We start from the raw sequence: 15050 nt of genomic DNA, 5'->3' as shown, positions 1-15050 counted from the left end.
TGTAATACATAATTATATTCGAAATAAAAAAAGAAAACATTATAATAAGCCGATGTTTACTTTGGAAGAATTATTGCTCAATTACTCAGTCAACAACAACAAAATCTACAAATAAGCTTTTGAGGCACAATTTTTGCTTAACAAGTGTTTGAGTGAATCCGTTGATATCATACATGAAATCGCTTCAGCAATTACAACAATTAAAAATATTAAAGAAAATATAAACAGACCTTAGTCGATAGTCGGTCAAAAAGCTACCAGTAACTTCTTACATTCCAAGTGGAACAACATTATGAGTATAAGAAGTACCTTTGTTATTTACGGAGAAAAAATTAAAAGTTCGTGGGTGACGAGTCATATTGACCTCTCGCGAAGTGAGTAAACAGAAGTGGCAGCTTCGGTACCTTTTCTTATAAACGATACAATGGACCTGCAAAAATGTATTAGAAAAAAAATGAAAGAAAAATTGGCGAAAAAAATTGACAATGCTACTCGTATATCAATCGTAATCTTGTTCCACTTCTATATCCAATCAACGTCGAGGAAGGCAACATGAAAACATTTTCAAGAATTCGCATTGTTCTAAGTATTACAACAGACTAATTGATCCTTATTCTCTCTAATTTGCAATTATGGACAAAACATTTACTTAGTGATTACTAAAAACTTTCTAATATTCTCGTAAGCCCATATTCGGAGCGAATAATCCTGTGGAAATCTTAAAAGTTTCTGAACAACATAATATCGATAACCTACGCTAACATTATTTTAAACGACTACCCATACTAATCATTTAGTCTTTCTTAACCATAGAGCAGATAATAGTATTAATTATGCGCAAAAGTAGTCAAACAGATAAGAATCGCGGCGACCGAGTTAGTGTTCGCAGGTTCAAATCTCATTGCGATGCAGAAGTCTTTGGGCTTTAGGAATAGTCAGCGCTCAGTCAGTAATAATATAACACTTATCGATTAGTTTTACAAACCAAAGGCCTGAGAAATATCGAATGTAAACTTCAACAAATTGGCAGATATTAATCTGCATCCCGTAAAGCCATAATGTAATTGATGTCTTTCTTGATATTGTTTACAAATCAATGGAAGGCATAGCGAATTCGAATCAAAAACAGATGAAAGCTCATGCCGCTCAGCACAATTTATCCATCAACAATGTTAACGCAGGATTATTTAAAGATGCAGGGATGTCACTCTTTCAAAGAAAATCAATGGGGGGTATAGCGAATTCGAATCAAAAACGGATGAAATTGTTTACAAATCAATGGGAGGTATAGCGAATTCGAATCAAAAACAGATGAAATTGTTTAAAAACCAATGGGAGGTGTAGCGAATTCGCATTAAAAACAGATGAAAGCTCATGCCACTCAGCACAATTCATCAACAATTCTTAACGCAGGATTATTTAAAGATGCAGGGATGTCACTCTGTCAATGAAAAAGGTACTATGTGTGGTGAGTGGACAGAGTTGCTTTCAATAAGTAAAAAAATAAATAAATACGAAAAATGGTAAACCAAAAATCCCTCTCATTGGTCAAATGGGACGAATAACACATATTGTCATGACGATGTCTGTTAAATTGGACGAAGGGATGGAAAAAAATCGTAGCAACTGGATATATAATATAATAAACAATAATGAAGAACGTGAGAGAATTAAGGGAAAAACTGAAGAGTTGCAATGTCATATTGATGAAACTAGTCGCAAAAACAAAGGCAGCAATACCACAATGCTGCCAACTATTAATAATTCTTATTTTTTGTAAACATCGTATCAAATGCCGCCGAAATACGAAAATCATTCGTCGAGTTTTTTATTAAAATCATTCGATTATCATAAACAATTTTCCCATATCCATGCCCATCGTTTGGCTGAAATGTCTGGGCACTGGTTAAATGAGCCAGTAAGTATGTGGGACAAAGAACACCGATAAAAAAATTATGTGATCTACGAGAAGATTTTGAAGAAGGATGTGTTATTGGAACGATTTATAAACGTCAGGCTCATAAACGTAGTATTCTTAAAGAAATTTTTATGAGAATCACTTGGCTCCATAACCAAATGACTATATGAATAAATCGGTGCATTAGCTAAAAAGGATTATATATATGCACCAAAAAGATCTATTCCACTTAAGAGGCTTTAAGAGGCTTTGCGTTGAAGTCAATTAACCTTTGCCGAACTGTGCCAATAATACCGATAATGAAATCATGCTTTGTGCAAATTGAAATGATTAGGAGAAAAAACTTGGTAATAGGAAACAAATGGTGTCCGTTTCAAATTGAATTTCAGAAATTTTTTCAAATCAGTGCTAGATGAGAACCGTCAATTGACTAAATGAGAAAATTGTAGTTTAGCGATGTCCATCCTTCACATCATCAGTTTTGTGGAAGACATTAGAATTTCCTCGCATCTGATAATGTAGGGTGTTCCCAAATTAACACAAGGTTTGAATTTGCCACAGTAAAAACAGTTTGTACAGTAAAAACTGTTTGATATCTGACAGTTTTGAGTTGGTAAAAAAGGAACATCACACGAGAGAGTTGAACAACATTTCGAGAATAATGAAGGTTTGGCGGCCACAGTTATCAAATTTCGTATAAAATGTGGTTGAAATGCTGATTTAACTTTGTCCACTGTGAAGAAAGCAATTGAAAAATTCAGCGAGACCAGATCAATTGGTCATGCTGAGATTCAAATGTTAATATCGAAGCAGTGCGTGAGAGCGTTGGTGGAATCCCAGGATAAGAATTGAAAATTTCAAGAAGCTGTCTACAGCGTATGCTCATTGAAGACCAGTGTCCGTTTGCCGAATGGCCATGCATAGCGAACAGAGGTCGTTCAATGGAATGGATTGAACATCAACAAGTGAATGTTGATTTTTCGAGCAAAATCATCCTAAGCGACAAAGTTCATTTCCACTTTGATCACTTCGTTAATCGTCCAAATTGGTTCAAAGATCCACATGTGATTGCCCAAACAAAAATGCATCAAATGCATCAAATGCATCAAATGCATCAAATGTGTCACTGTCTGGTGCGGATTTTGAGCTGGAGGCATCAATGGACCGTATTTCTTCGAAAATGAGGATGGTCATGCAATGATGTCACTAGCACTATAAAGAAGTAATATTGATTAAAACATGCCGATCTTGGAAACGTTACACGCCTTCTAGTACACCAGAGATTGAAGCAAAGGTAAAAGGAATTAAGATGACCGTATTTGAAATGGGTCTGCTAATCGCATCCATTAGTAATGTGTAAATTAATTCTGAAAAATGATGTTTTTATTCTGATTGCAGATAAAACTATCATTTATTTCATTAGAAGTCAAACTTGTTGTTTGCCTCATTTCTAATAGATGAGATGATTACTTTAAAAGGTGGAAAAAATTTAAGTAAAATGAAATGAAGTTTTACCATCAATCATAAACCACAACGACGATCAACTACTTTCTGTTTATTTTTTCTAATATGTTACTTATATAAAAAGGACAAATTTTATAAATTTCGTACACAAATAATTAAGTTGGGATTGGAATATTTGCAAAGTACTGCAAATTCATTATTATTTTATTTACTTATTTCTTTAATATGGGCTCGACTTCAAATAAAGTTGCTATAGACCAATAGGTTTCACCAGTGAGTTGCGTAACCACCTTATAGTATCCGTCCGGTAAATAATTCGGTGCTGCATCATTGGAAAACGTGCATTTATCGAAAGTATACAATTGACGATATTTGTAGTCGCGTGCTTTAGTTTTGATTAGCGGAAAGTTTGAACACTTTGCGAAACTTTTGCAAGCTTGATGATAATACGAATCAATTATATCAAAAATTTTTCCTGAGCCACCATATGGAAGCATTCTATAACTGTCTAAATTTCCGGAAGCGCTATAGTAGATTTTACACTCACCCTGCAAGCATTAGTTTTAGTAGCATTTCGCGGAATAATATAAACTCACAAGACATTTTATTTTGGTTTTGGAACAACTTTCTTTAAAAATTGTAAAGGAATCTATTTTGTGAAGCGCGGGAAAACGTATACAATAAATAAATATTTGAAACATGTTGTTCAAACCAGAATTCTGGGTCTTGTAAGTCAATTACATTATATGTTATATTTTATATATATATAAATAAATATAAATATATATACATAATGCAACGTTTATAAACATGAGTTTGAAATTTTACCATCGTATTTTCACTGATTTCAAAGCGGACGTCCACGGTGCCAGAAAAAGCAAAGCTTGTACGATTTATTTGTTCGACTTTTAAGTCAAGTTCAACCATCTCATCATCAGTCGTATTCCACTCTACACTCACAAGTTGCATTGTCCAAGTTTTCTATAAAATCCTTCAGCATAAACACATTTCTCTTATAATTTTATATACATTTGCGCTTAACTTCGTAATGCCAATAGGTCATTCCACTTAACGTACTTATTAAAATGAAAGCAATCCACGCTTGAAAAAACACGACTGCTTTCATTTTGCCTTCGCTCCTAACTGTTTTTAAGAAATATTAATATTAGAATAATCAAATATGAAAATTGTCCCATTTATATAAAGTTAATCATTACCAGATTTGATCGTAATTGACAAGTAGTGGGAAGCGATGATTAAATTCACTTGTATTTGAGATATATTAATTTTTTTTTTTTTTTATATTTTAGAAAAATGTAAAATGTTATCGGATGAAAACGGTGCACATATCTAATATTTGTTTTAGACAAACAACAGCGACTTCTGATATATTCATGTTTCACTTTTCGACCGATTCGCTATAGGAAAAGATCCAGCTTTGTCGAAATACTTTGAAGACCGCTTCTTGTAGAAGAAGCTTTTTCAATATCATTTCACTTGTTATGCGCAGGTTGTCTGTCATCGCAAATGAGAGGAAAAGATTAAAACGTTTATTTATTTAGTTTATCCTCTGTTTTGTACTGCCGGATATGTGTGCTGGGATAGAAGGGCCTTCGACATAAGCACCTGAACAGGGCATCAGTAAACCAGTACAGATCGATTGCTTACAATCCATTATAATCCATTCAAGTTTACGTTAACTTTCAAAAACTTTCAAAATATTAAATAATTATCCAAAATAGCAAAAAATCATCAACAGTTATGTAAGGTGATGGGCCGTAATTGAATCCATTGTAACATCAGGAATTATTAGCGGGTGCGAAACACAATAGTCGACTTAAACTGAACAGCAGATGGCATTTATTTTCCACTATTATTTCATGTTTCGGGAAATATTTCCCAAAATTCTAACCAATGTGTTCAACGAGATTTAGATTAAAAGGCAATACATAGAATTTTTTTGTTTTGATTCTACGATAGCAGTAGAAAACAGAAAATTTCGAGAATGTTTGAAATATTTTAATAACATAGTGGAATATGGTGGTAGTACATACGAGCTCCCTTGACATGACTGGCAACACACTCAGAGCGAAGCGTAGGAAATATTTAGACAATATCGTAATTGCATTACAGAAAGGGACCTTCGTGCTTCTGACTTTTACTTCTTTTTTAAAAACAGTAAGAAGAAGATGCTAAGGACGCGTAAGACGAATAACATAACATATAAAGTACTGAGACGCTGTGGGTTACAAATGGAACAAGAAGCAGCCAATTTTCCCATTTCCCGATAGACGGTCTAATGAAAAGAAGGAAACTAACGGTATGATTCTGTCAAATTTTCTAAATATCGTACATCTTACAGGCTGTTAATAGATTTTCACTCCATCTTGTAACCAAAAAAGCAGGGAGTTCTGTTAATAAAGTTTAGTATCTTCTGTGGTTCATTAAAAGGTGAGTAGTTCAACGATCATTATATTGCGAAAATCTTATTTAAGTTCATTGTTTGTCTTGGTAGCCTTCTAATTCAATAATGGCAGACGCCACCAAGTGGTGGATTACATTTTCCCAAGAATGCCTTCGATATAGGTATCAAATAAAAGCACTCAAGGAGTGGAATATACAGTGCATAGCTAATTGTGAAACCTCGTCGTAATGAAGCGCTCACAGAAATGAGACGTTTAAAACATACGAATTGCTGAATAAGGGCTGAAAATAAGCTTTTGTTTAAATGAACTAAATTTTGTACCAGTCCCAAGAGGAAGTGACTCATTGGACGGTAGAAGTTGAGCTTTATTTCGTAGCGATTTCGCGATTAAATCAAATACTCTTATTAAAATAATTATTTTATGCAGTTACGTTAAATGCATGCAAAGTACGTGCGTTCCCACTTCCTGTCAATGTTACACGAACATGTGACTCGTGTTGTACTTCGTTCTCATCGTGATTTGTCATACACATCAATCTATCTAAATATCTTTTGGAAGATATTTCGTGCAAATGTTATTATGTATCCCGCTTTTTCAATTTAATTTGATCTTTACTTTTATTGACGTCATTTTTTGAGTAGAACAATAAGAAGAAGACGTCCTTGACCGTTAATTGCCATAAAACAATAATACCAAGCTGTGATCGCACAGTAAACACATACAATTGATAAAGTAAACTAAGAGATTCGTGAAATTTAGAAGAGATGATCATCGCACATACATATATACAATTGACAGACTTAAACAAAAGATTTGCGAAATTTAGAAGAGACGGGCACCGCACATTGCTAAGTTCATAACATAAGAGAGTTTCAATGCGCCTTAGCGAGTGATCGTGCATCACATTTTGGTGAAATATTGTATATTCTCGATTAGAACGATTAGCGAAATGAAATTTCTTTTGGGTGTATAACGTTAAGAGTTTAGCTTGCTTTGGATATTTTCTTATAAAAGCACACAAACTAAGTTGAAGGATCAGCTAGATTGGTTGAATGGAAAATTACCAAAAAGCAATTAAGGGCTGAGGTAAAGCGTTTGTTTGTTCACACCGCTACGTTTTAAGACTTTTCAATCGTCTGGCATAAATGATATTTCCTAAGCCCCTTTCTGACAACACAGCACACTCGTGAGACGACAAGCGACAAAGTGTTGTTGTATGATTGGCATATAATAGCTTAAACCCCGATTACATAACATGGTATTTTATTACATGCGACCTAATAGAGATAACTAATTAAAGGTCTTCTCATTTCAATGCGATAGTCTCCCGTCCAGGCCGAATATCATTTCTGCCTTATTTTATATTTAATTGAATTTTATCTTTGAACACAAGCTGTATGTAGGGAAAGTGTCTAAAATTCCTTTCGGTCCGGTTAATTTTATAAGAACAGAAATTCTTCCATTAACGAATAGGAAAATAACCGCAATTTTAATTTAAAATATCGGCAAAAAATTTTAAAATAAAACAAAAATAAAACCACTCACTTCTCCACATCATTGAAAACAATCTTTCTGCTGCGATGATCAAGCAAGTTCTTGATACGCACATCACGTTTACGAATACATACTTGAACGAGTGCATACATTAACAGCGTAAGCGTTTATATAGATGTAAAATAACGGGGACGATGAGTCAAAAACAATGTATTCCTTATTAACGGTTAACAGGTAAACATAGGTCAGTGTCTTCCCAATATAATTACGTGTAATATGTTTTGCTTTTGTTAACATAAAATATTCCGCTCTATTCACTGTCTTTGTTCCAACCAAACAACCAAAACAAAAGCTATGTTTTAAAATATCAATCGGCATATATTCCCATTCACACTGCAGGCCAAAAGTATCGGACCATCACAGTTCATTTACGTGTAAATCTGTCATCTTTCTGCACACGCGGTAAAAATTGAAAAGTGAATCGAAAATTTTTGGAAGAAGAATGACTTGAGTGACTTCATTGAGTCAAGGACGTATTCGAATTTCTAACTAAAAGCAGTGTGAACGAAAATCATGAAAGCTATTTATGCTGATTAAGAATATGTGCAAACTTTTTTTCTAACCAGTAGATATTAAAATCTAACTAAAAAGTGATATTCAGTTACGATCTACAGTCTTTGTAAAGCATATGATTATAAGCCCATACTGAGCTTGAAAATTAATTTACCAAAGGGCTGCGTGCAGCTCATGTCGAAGTAATGATCGTAAGGTATCTTCCAACTTTGAAATATGTAAGGCAGTTTCAGATAACAAATTAGTATATCCTTGACCTCGAAAAGAGTTATAAAAGTGTTCGGGAAGAGGTTCGAATCTTTCCATGCCTATCATTGAAGCACGGTGTTGATGGTGTAAAAGTTCACTACACACACAGTTTCATTGTTCCGCATATAGACACATCTAAAGTGCCTATATTCCTGATCAGCACTGGATGCACGATCGATTTCTATACCGATGTCTATTCATTCTTCTGCCGTTAGATTGCTTGCTTTCGCAAAAGTTGAGGCAGTTAAATAAAAGTCGCGCTGACATGCCTTCCAAAATCTTGTGAACTGTTTCAGATATGATTGCAAAATTTTGATTTAAAAATTTATGCACGTTGTTGTTACCACATTTAATTCCGTTATTAACGTGTTCGTTCAAAATTGCTTCCAACCGTGGCGTTTCTTCCATAAAATTTCAGATATGTTTTTGTTTTATTTTAAACAAATTTTATTAAACTAAATGAGTGACGTTTTGACCGATGGCCTTTCTCGATTATAAAAATCCATTATGCTATTACCTTAGGACCTTTAGGGTTCCCTGGCGAAATATTGAACGCGATCATTTTCACAGTCTTCTTTTGAAATCAACCTTAGAACATTTCTACATGGAGCGAAGCGAATGGCATTCGTACGCGGCATAGTTCTGACTATGTGGTGGCTGCACGATTTGCATCTAATCCCTTAAATACCAAGCGTGTGCAGCTTCATGCGTGATCTTCCTCGCACGTTATTATCGTAAGCAATCTAAGTAAGTAAGTTTCTAGTGTTTTTCGGTAAGTTGTATGAACGTTTTGTATTTCGCAGGTTGCGAACAATTCCAATCATAGAAACCAGCATCAATTGACCTTCCGTCACGAGTGATGAACCGTACATGCATTATGTTGTTCGAAACCCAAATAACTATAATGTAGGGCAGGCAAACGATTAGTATCGTCAACAAAACTGAATATGGCAGTCCCATTTGCGGGCAATGATCTCTGAGTCGATCGTGCTATGGTTCGTTTCAATGAAATCGTAACTAGGGAAAACTACGAACGAAAGCTGGGCGGGTGAGTTTTCACTATGACGAAACTCCGGCGTATATAGTAAAACGTTAAGAATCGCTTTATACATTTTAGTCGTGATACATGTGGTTGTGAAGGCGCCCAATTTCTTTCGCGTTGCGAGCTTTTAGACGAACATTGAACAACCGTTTGACTTGTCCTGACGAGCTAAATTTACTTCGCAGAGAGCGTTTTGAGTAGATTGAAAGAATAAAAATTCCCTGAAGGAACTGAACGAACATGTATTCAGGACTGGTCGAGGGTGATGGTCCCTACACGAAAGGTGAGAAAATAAATTTTGATAAATAAGTTATTTTATTTTACTTTATCTGGAAGAACATGTCCCGGCTTCATACCCGTAACTATTTAGAATGAATCTAAACTTTTGACAAGCACTGTACGTGAATATAATAATAAATTTCTTAAATATATGTTCATTCTTAACGGTTGCAATTTCTTTATAAATATCTGTTCTAAATTGTCAATACTTTCAGTTGTTTGCAGGATATATGAGAGTATAGTTGTTTGTCCTCCATACATACACGTATGGGTGTACAGTAGTCAAAGCCGCGTGTTATCGCCATGAGATTGTGCATTCTAGTGATTGTAGCAGTACTGGCGGAATTATTAGATATTTTCGGTTAGTATTTAAAAGTAAATATTGTCAAAAATGAATCCATATCTTTGTGCGTGAGAGTGTGCGTAATTATGTGTTAAAAAGTTTTGTAGATAGTGATGTCAAGCTTTGATTGCTTTGAGTTTGAGTGTCTTTAAGAAGACAACGTTAAATATCTGTTAGCAAATAGGTTTTTTTTTTTTAAATATATTTGTGCGGTTCTACTTAAGTGATCATCTATTACTCACTAACAAACTCGGCAAAAAAAGAACGAGGGAAAGCATGTGATATTTTTTTTCAAATATAATTTTTTTTTAGCTCAAGAGCAATTTATGCAAAAAGAGAAATTCATCTATAAAAATCAAGTCGGTTTTTGTGAACCCCTTACCATCGAAATGGTCGCCAGTTTAGTTACAAAAGAAATCCATCGCTTACTGGAGCCTAGGTTACGTTTGCAACCTAAAAAGCTAAGTTTTGATTTATACACCAGGCGAAATCCTTATGAAAGGCAAATATTGAACACGGGAGATGAGAAAGCCTTAATCAGTTCACATTTTAACAGTTCTTGGCCAGTAAGGTAAATAAAACGTCGTACATACGCTGTGCGAGAGGGATCGAAATAAAATCAAATTTTTGTCTAATAATTCGTAGATTGTCTATACACGGATGGAATGGTCGAACAACTACATGTTCAAATGCCGCTATTAAGGACGCATATCTTGAGCGGGGCGATTTTAATATGATTTTGGTTGATTGGAGTGACTACGCTCACGATATCAACTATATTCGTGTAGTTGTGGGAATTTTTGAAATTTCCACCAAATTAAACGAATTTACTCGTTTTCTTCACGAAGTAGCGGACGTATCCTACGCGGAGATGTACTTAATTGGCCATAGCGCTGGCTGTCATATAGCTGGTGTTGCTGGCAAACTTCTAAAACCCGACAGGTATGGTGCCATTTACGCTTTGGATACCTCTGGTGTCATTCATATGCGTCTTAATGAGAAATGGCGTTTAACAGCGAACGATGCGATCTACGTTGAATCCATACAAACTGATATTGCCTTATTGGGTTTTACGTCATCCGGCGTAGGACACGCATCATTCTATCCTAATTGGGGTTTGGGTCAGCCACATTGTCCGAATGTAAACAAAATGGAACCGTACTTTGCCTGCGATCATTTTGGTGCTCTCTATTATTTCGTTGAATCTATACGAAATTCGACAGCATTTGGATCAATTAAATGTAAAAATTTCGATAGTATTTTAATGCAAAAATGCAATTGTGGTAAGGCTCGAAAGGAATGTCCAGCGCAAGTGTATATGGGTGGCGAGCCGGCCGTACATAAACGGGGAATATTTTATGTAAGCACGCGCGGAGAAATGCCTTTCGGTAATGGCGATGTGTGTTTAATGAAACGACCACTTCGTCCTACCGTATTGCGAGTAAGTAATGGTAGTCAGTTATTATAGAATAATTATTTTGATACAATAAAAGACAAATTCCACCTGTATTATGCAGTAAATTATTAAAGACTTAACACAAAACCCTTTTGCTCAACGAAGAGAAATTTTCAAAAGATGTCGACATCGCGTCGATAATGTTAAATTAATATTTTATTATTATAAATTCGAAGGTTTTTAATTGAGAGAGTGGGCTATTTCGAGGTATGTACCTTCTTTCAATTATTTAAAAGTAATATTTCCTAAATTTTATTCTTTTTATTAGTTCAAGTGCCGAATTAAGTCAGATTAATCTTTTCTTTTCCATCTAGTTCCACTGCGAAAAAACATCAAAACTGATCGATTAGGTTTTAATAAATATTTATAATATTCAATGATATTTCTAATTAATAAATTTCTTTAACTAATAAGTAGTATTAATAATATAATAATAATAAGTAAATATTATGACAAGGTGCACTAAATGCAGAGGCTATTGCTCTCAAATGGAAACAAAATAAAACGATAGAGGCATATTTCAATATTGGGTTGTTCGGAAAGTCATTTTGTCTTATCTTTTGCCAATAGAGAATTTAATGGTATTTTTTCACAGTCAAACTGAAAGTTTAGCCGTATTGTCATCATATACTTCGGTAGCTTATCAAACAGACATTGTTTGTGGAAAAATTCGTTTAATTCTGTGCAGCAGTTTTTGTTCGCCGCCCTATCGGGGTATGAAAAGTAGGCATATTCAAGTCAAAAGTCAAAAGGGCAAAGGGCTGTTCAAGCAAGAAAAATATTATTTGATGTCTGTATAAGGAGAAGATATATTGATAGAAAGCCAGCATCAAAAGTTCCTTCCAATTTTGATTTGAAGCTTACGAACCCAAAATAAAAACATTACTTGTTGCAAGCCATTGGGTAAGAATTCCCGACACTACTGACAGATTGAATTTATCGAATTTCGCCGAGTTCTAGAAACCATTTATACTATATAGAAAAACTAACAAGAAAATTGTGTTTCATTTGAGCAAACAAAAACGAAATGACTTATTGGACATACTTGTAAGTAAATAGATATTATAAGCAGGTAGAAGTTTCGCTGAACCAACTTAAGAAGCAAAAATAATCTGATTTCTAAATGATAGATCCAATTGTTGATGCTTTTTCAATTTTCGATTCATCTGGGAAAGATATTTTCAAAGGACCTATTGGATTACCCGGTGTGTATAGGTGTTTTAAAGAAACGGATTTATAATATTTTGATTTTTACCCTAGGGAACTTCAAAGATATGACTTTTAACATACGGAATTTTATAGTCATCATTGATGGTCTTGGCGCAGAAGAACAATTAAATAAAGAGCCTCAGAACGATATTTTCGTAGCGCTTAATATTTAAACTGCTGGCTGTTTCCCACCATGGTATGCCGTACGTCCAAATTATTTGGAGGATACTCTTATCTAAAAAGGCAATTATGATCGAAATTAAGACACAATTCTGAAACTATCAGCTGACAAAATATGCCGTTTTTTAAGTTAAATTGTTAGCGTTTGGCTTTTGTGCACAGCCTTTCCACATTAGTCTCAACATGTAAGTCGCAACATTTCACCCAATGAATTGTGTCATTCATCGTAATTGAAAGAAAAGAATATTTGCTCAGCATGAACGTTATATGCGTATTCCAGCGTTACTCTTGACATCCTTTTGATTTAGTTAAAGCGATGAAAATAAAATTTGTTATGCCTCTATGCCTATCTTGATATTTTGCAGTTCAAAGATAATCAGCAATCGAAAAAGTTAACGTGAACGTAGAGTGCTAGGTTCAATACCCTTTCCATCTTCAATCTATACACATTTACATTATCACATCATATTAGTGATAAGGACACCTGTAAGTGTCTTCTTTCTTTTACTTGTATTATTTTAAAAGCAGGTCATGAGAACGCAACCTCATACTTTTCAAGCATCCCCACTTGTTACTGTTTATTTTGGTGAATTTTTTTGATTTTGGTTTTTGTTATTTCATTTTAGTTTTTTTATATCCTGCACCACTCTTGGCATAAGTTTGTGCGGATGTATACGGCATCCAAGACGGATTGGCAGGATGAATAATATTTTAGATTTAATATTTTTTTGTTTTTCGCACTTGTTTCTATATCTACGTGCGCATCTTAATTCCTAATTTTTCTGTATGAGGCAAATAGCTTGGAATGATGAAGAATGCTTTACTCCACTCTTCCTGCTCGTTTTTGCGTTATTCTCAAGGGGCAAAGTCAGGTTGTTAAAACGTTTGCACCACCCAGAAGAGGGCTTGAGAGATTCCAAAAAGTATACATGTTCCCGATTAAAATCGAATTCCAAATCAATTTAAGCGCGCCCATCGGTCCCTCTGCCTAGCCGTATGGTGTTTAGGGTAAAAATTCTCCGTTCGCAAAAACCTGGCAAAAGAATTGCATAATGTTCCAAACTCGTCATAGCACTCGCCTGCAATGCAACATAAACTGAAAATACCTTTGCTGGCTACGTTTTTTGCTTATTGCTCATCAACTATAACAACGATGTTGTTATCGATGATAACAATTTCCCTATTTACCATGTCGGATAAAAAAATTTAGCTTTTTCGTTTTTCTAAACCTCTTTTAGAATAAAGGTGGTGGATATGAGGGATTCGGCCGTTGTCGAATTCAGTTTTCTTATTTCTTATTTCGCATCGAATTGTTGCTCTCATATTAATAATCGACTTCACTCAAAACGATAGTAACACGTCTCAATAACCATGTTCGGAATGTCTGGATCGCCTTCTCTATTCGCCGCCTTCCGCAAACAACTTATGAACCTGAAACTTAAACGATACCGATTGAACAGCTAGAAGGGACCCGAGAAATGAGTTTTTTTAAAAAACGGGTAACCAAGCGCAACCCATTGAAAAGTGAAGATGAAATTTACGATCCATATCGATTACCGTCAGCGAATCGAATCAAAAAGACACACTTCTTTGTATAGGACCGCGCGATCTAAATGGAAAAGCCTTATTGGCTTTTGGTCAGAATTGAATTTTGTTTTAGTTTTATTATGTTATGTAGTATAATAATAATAAATATATAAAATATGCACGTACATATTGTATTACTGTCATTGTCATTGTTTTTTCACTGATAACCTTGAACTTGAAGTCATATAGTTCTCTTTAATAATTAACCGCAATGAGATAATGAAAAATACTGATTATTTTCTAAAAATCTTCATAATCGTGAAATAAGTTAAGGAGATGGAATATTTTCACTCGATATTGTTAGTAATTCTTGAATACTATATAAAAATAAAAAGTTTGTTGTTAAAGATAAGAAGTCACGAATTCAATAGTCGTCTTCTTAACTATATATTGTAACCACTTTGCTGTTTTTCTTAGTAGTTGGGATTTTTGTTGAATGGTTCGTTAATGGAACTGATAACTATTGGAATGAGAACAAGTACTTACTTTTTGAGAATTGTGGTACCAAGTCTTTGTTTTCAGCTTTTTCTTTACACATAGAAGCATCGCACTCTTCTAATCTCTAAATCTCAAGCGTCATTATCAGGTATGTAAATCTTAAACCGGAAATTTCTCATGGATGGTTCTAGCCGCTATATTCTTGTTGATATCTGACAAAAGCCTTCAACTCGCCCCCATGTAAGTTTCATACAACACTTTAGTTTGAAATAGCTTTTAACATGAGTTTTATGACAAAAAATTTGCATTCAGGGAAGGGAGGCATTCTTCCTTTGCTCGAACCATATAAGAGAAAGCCTTTTTTGCAAAAACGGGGGCATCAGGCTCCCAGT

The 15050-nt window shown here is 34.5% G+C and overlaps 2 protein-coding genes across 2 annotated transcripts; one reads left to right on the top strand and one right to left on the bottom strand.

Moving 5' to 3' along the window:
* Positions 1-3594: 3594 nt before the first annotated feature.
* LOC119635430 lies at positions 3595-8686 on the bottom strand. Its single transcript, XM_038030236.1, has 3 exons — positions 8642-8686; positions 4211-4363; positions 3595-3930 (listed from the first exon to the last, which is right to left on the bottom strand). The coding sequence occupies exons 1-3, from the start codon at positions 8684-8686 to the stop codon at positions 3595-3597; spliced, it is 534 nt and encodes a 177-aa protein (XP_037886164.1).
* Positions 8687-10026: 1340 nt separating this feature from the next.
* On the top strand, positions 10027-13286 carry LOC119635335 (probable phospholipase A1 magnifin). Its single transcript, XM_038030113.1, has 4 exons — positions 10027-10359; positions 10434-11229; positions 12375-12449; positions 12505-13286. Exons 1-4 carry the CDS (start codon positions 10115-10117, stop codon positions 12520-12522), a joined length of 1134 nt encoding a protein of 377 aa, XP_037886041.1. The 5' UTR covers positions 10027-10114; the 3' UTR covers positions 12523-13286.
* Positions 13287-15050: the final 1764 nt, after the last annotated feature.

The sequence above is a fragment of the Glossina fuscipes genome, unplaced genomic scaffold (assembly GCF_014805625.2).
Source record: "Glossina fuscipes isolate IAEA_lab_2018 unplaced genomic scaffold, Yale_Gfus_2 26, whole genome shotgun sequence".
NCBI classification, from domain to species: domain Eukaryota; kingdom Metazoa; phylum Arthropoda; class Insecta; order Diptera; family Glossinidae; genus Glossina; species Glossina fuscipes.
This window is presented reverse-complemented; position numbering and strand designations above follow the sequence as displayed.

Excerpts from the sequence above, each read along its gene's own strand:
- LOC119635430 (XM_038030236.1), bottom strand. The coding sequence starts at position 8,686 with ATGATCGCGTTCAATATTTCGCCAGGGAACCCTAAAGGTCCTAAG. Across the intron at positions 4,364-8,641 it reads GGAACCCTAAAGGTCCTAAG|AAAACTTGGACAATGCAACT; the intron begins GTAATAGCATAA and ends AGGATTTTATAG. Across the intron at positions 3,931-4,210 it reads AAATCAGTGAAAATACGATG|GGTGAGTGTAAAATCTACTA; the intron begins GTAAAATTTCAA and ends TAATGCTTGCAG.
- LOC119635335 (XM_038030113.1), top strand. The coding sequence starts at position 10,115 with ATGCAAAAAGAGAAATTCATCTATAAAAATCAAGTCGGTTTTTGTGAA. Across the intron at positions 10,360-10,433 it reads AACAGTTCTTGGCCAGTAAG|ATTGTCTATACACGGATGGA; the intron begins GTAAATAAAACG and ends AATAATTCGTAG. Across the intron at positions 11,230-12,374 it reads TTCGTCCTACCGTATTGCGA|ATCCAATTGTTGATGCTTTT; the intron begins GTAAGTAATGGT and ends TCTAAATGATAG.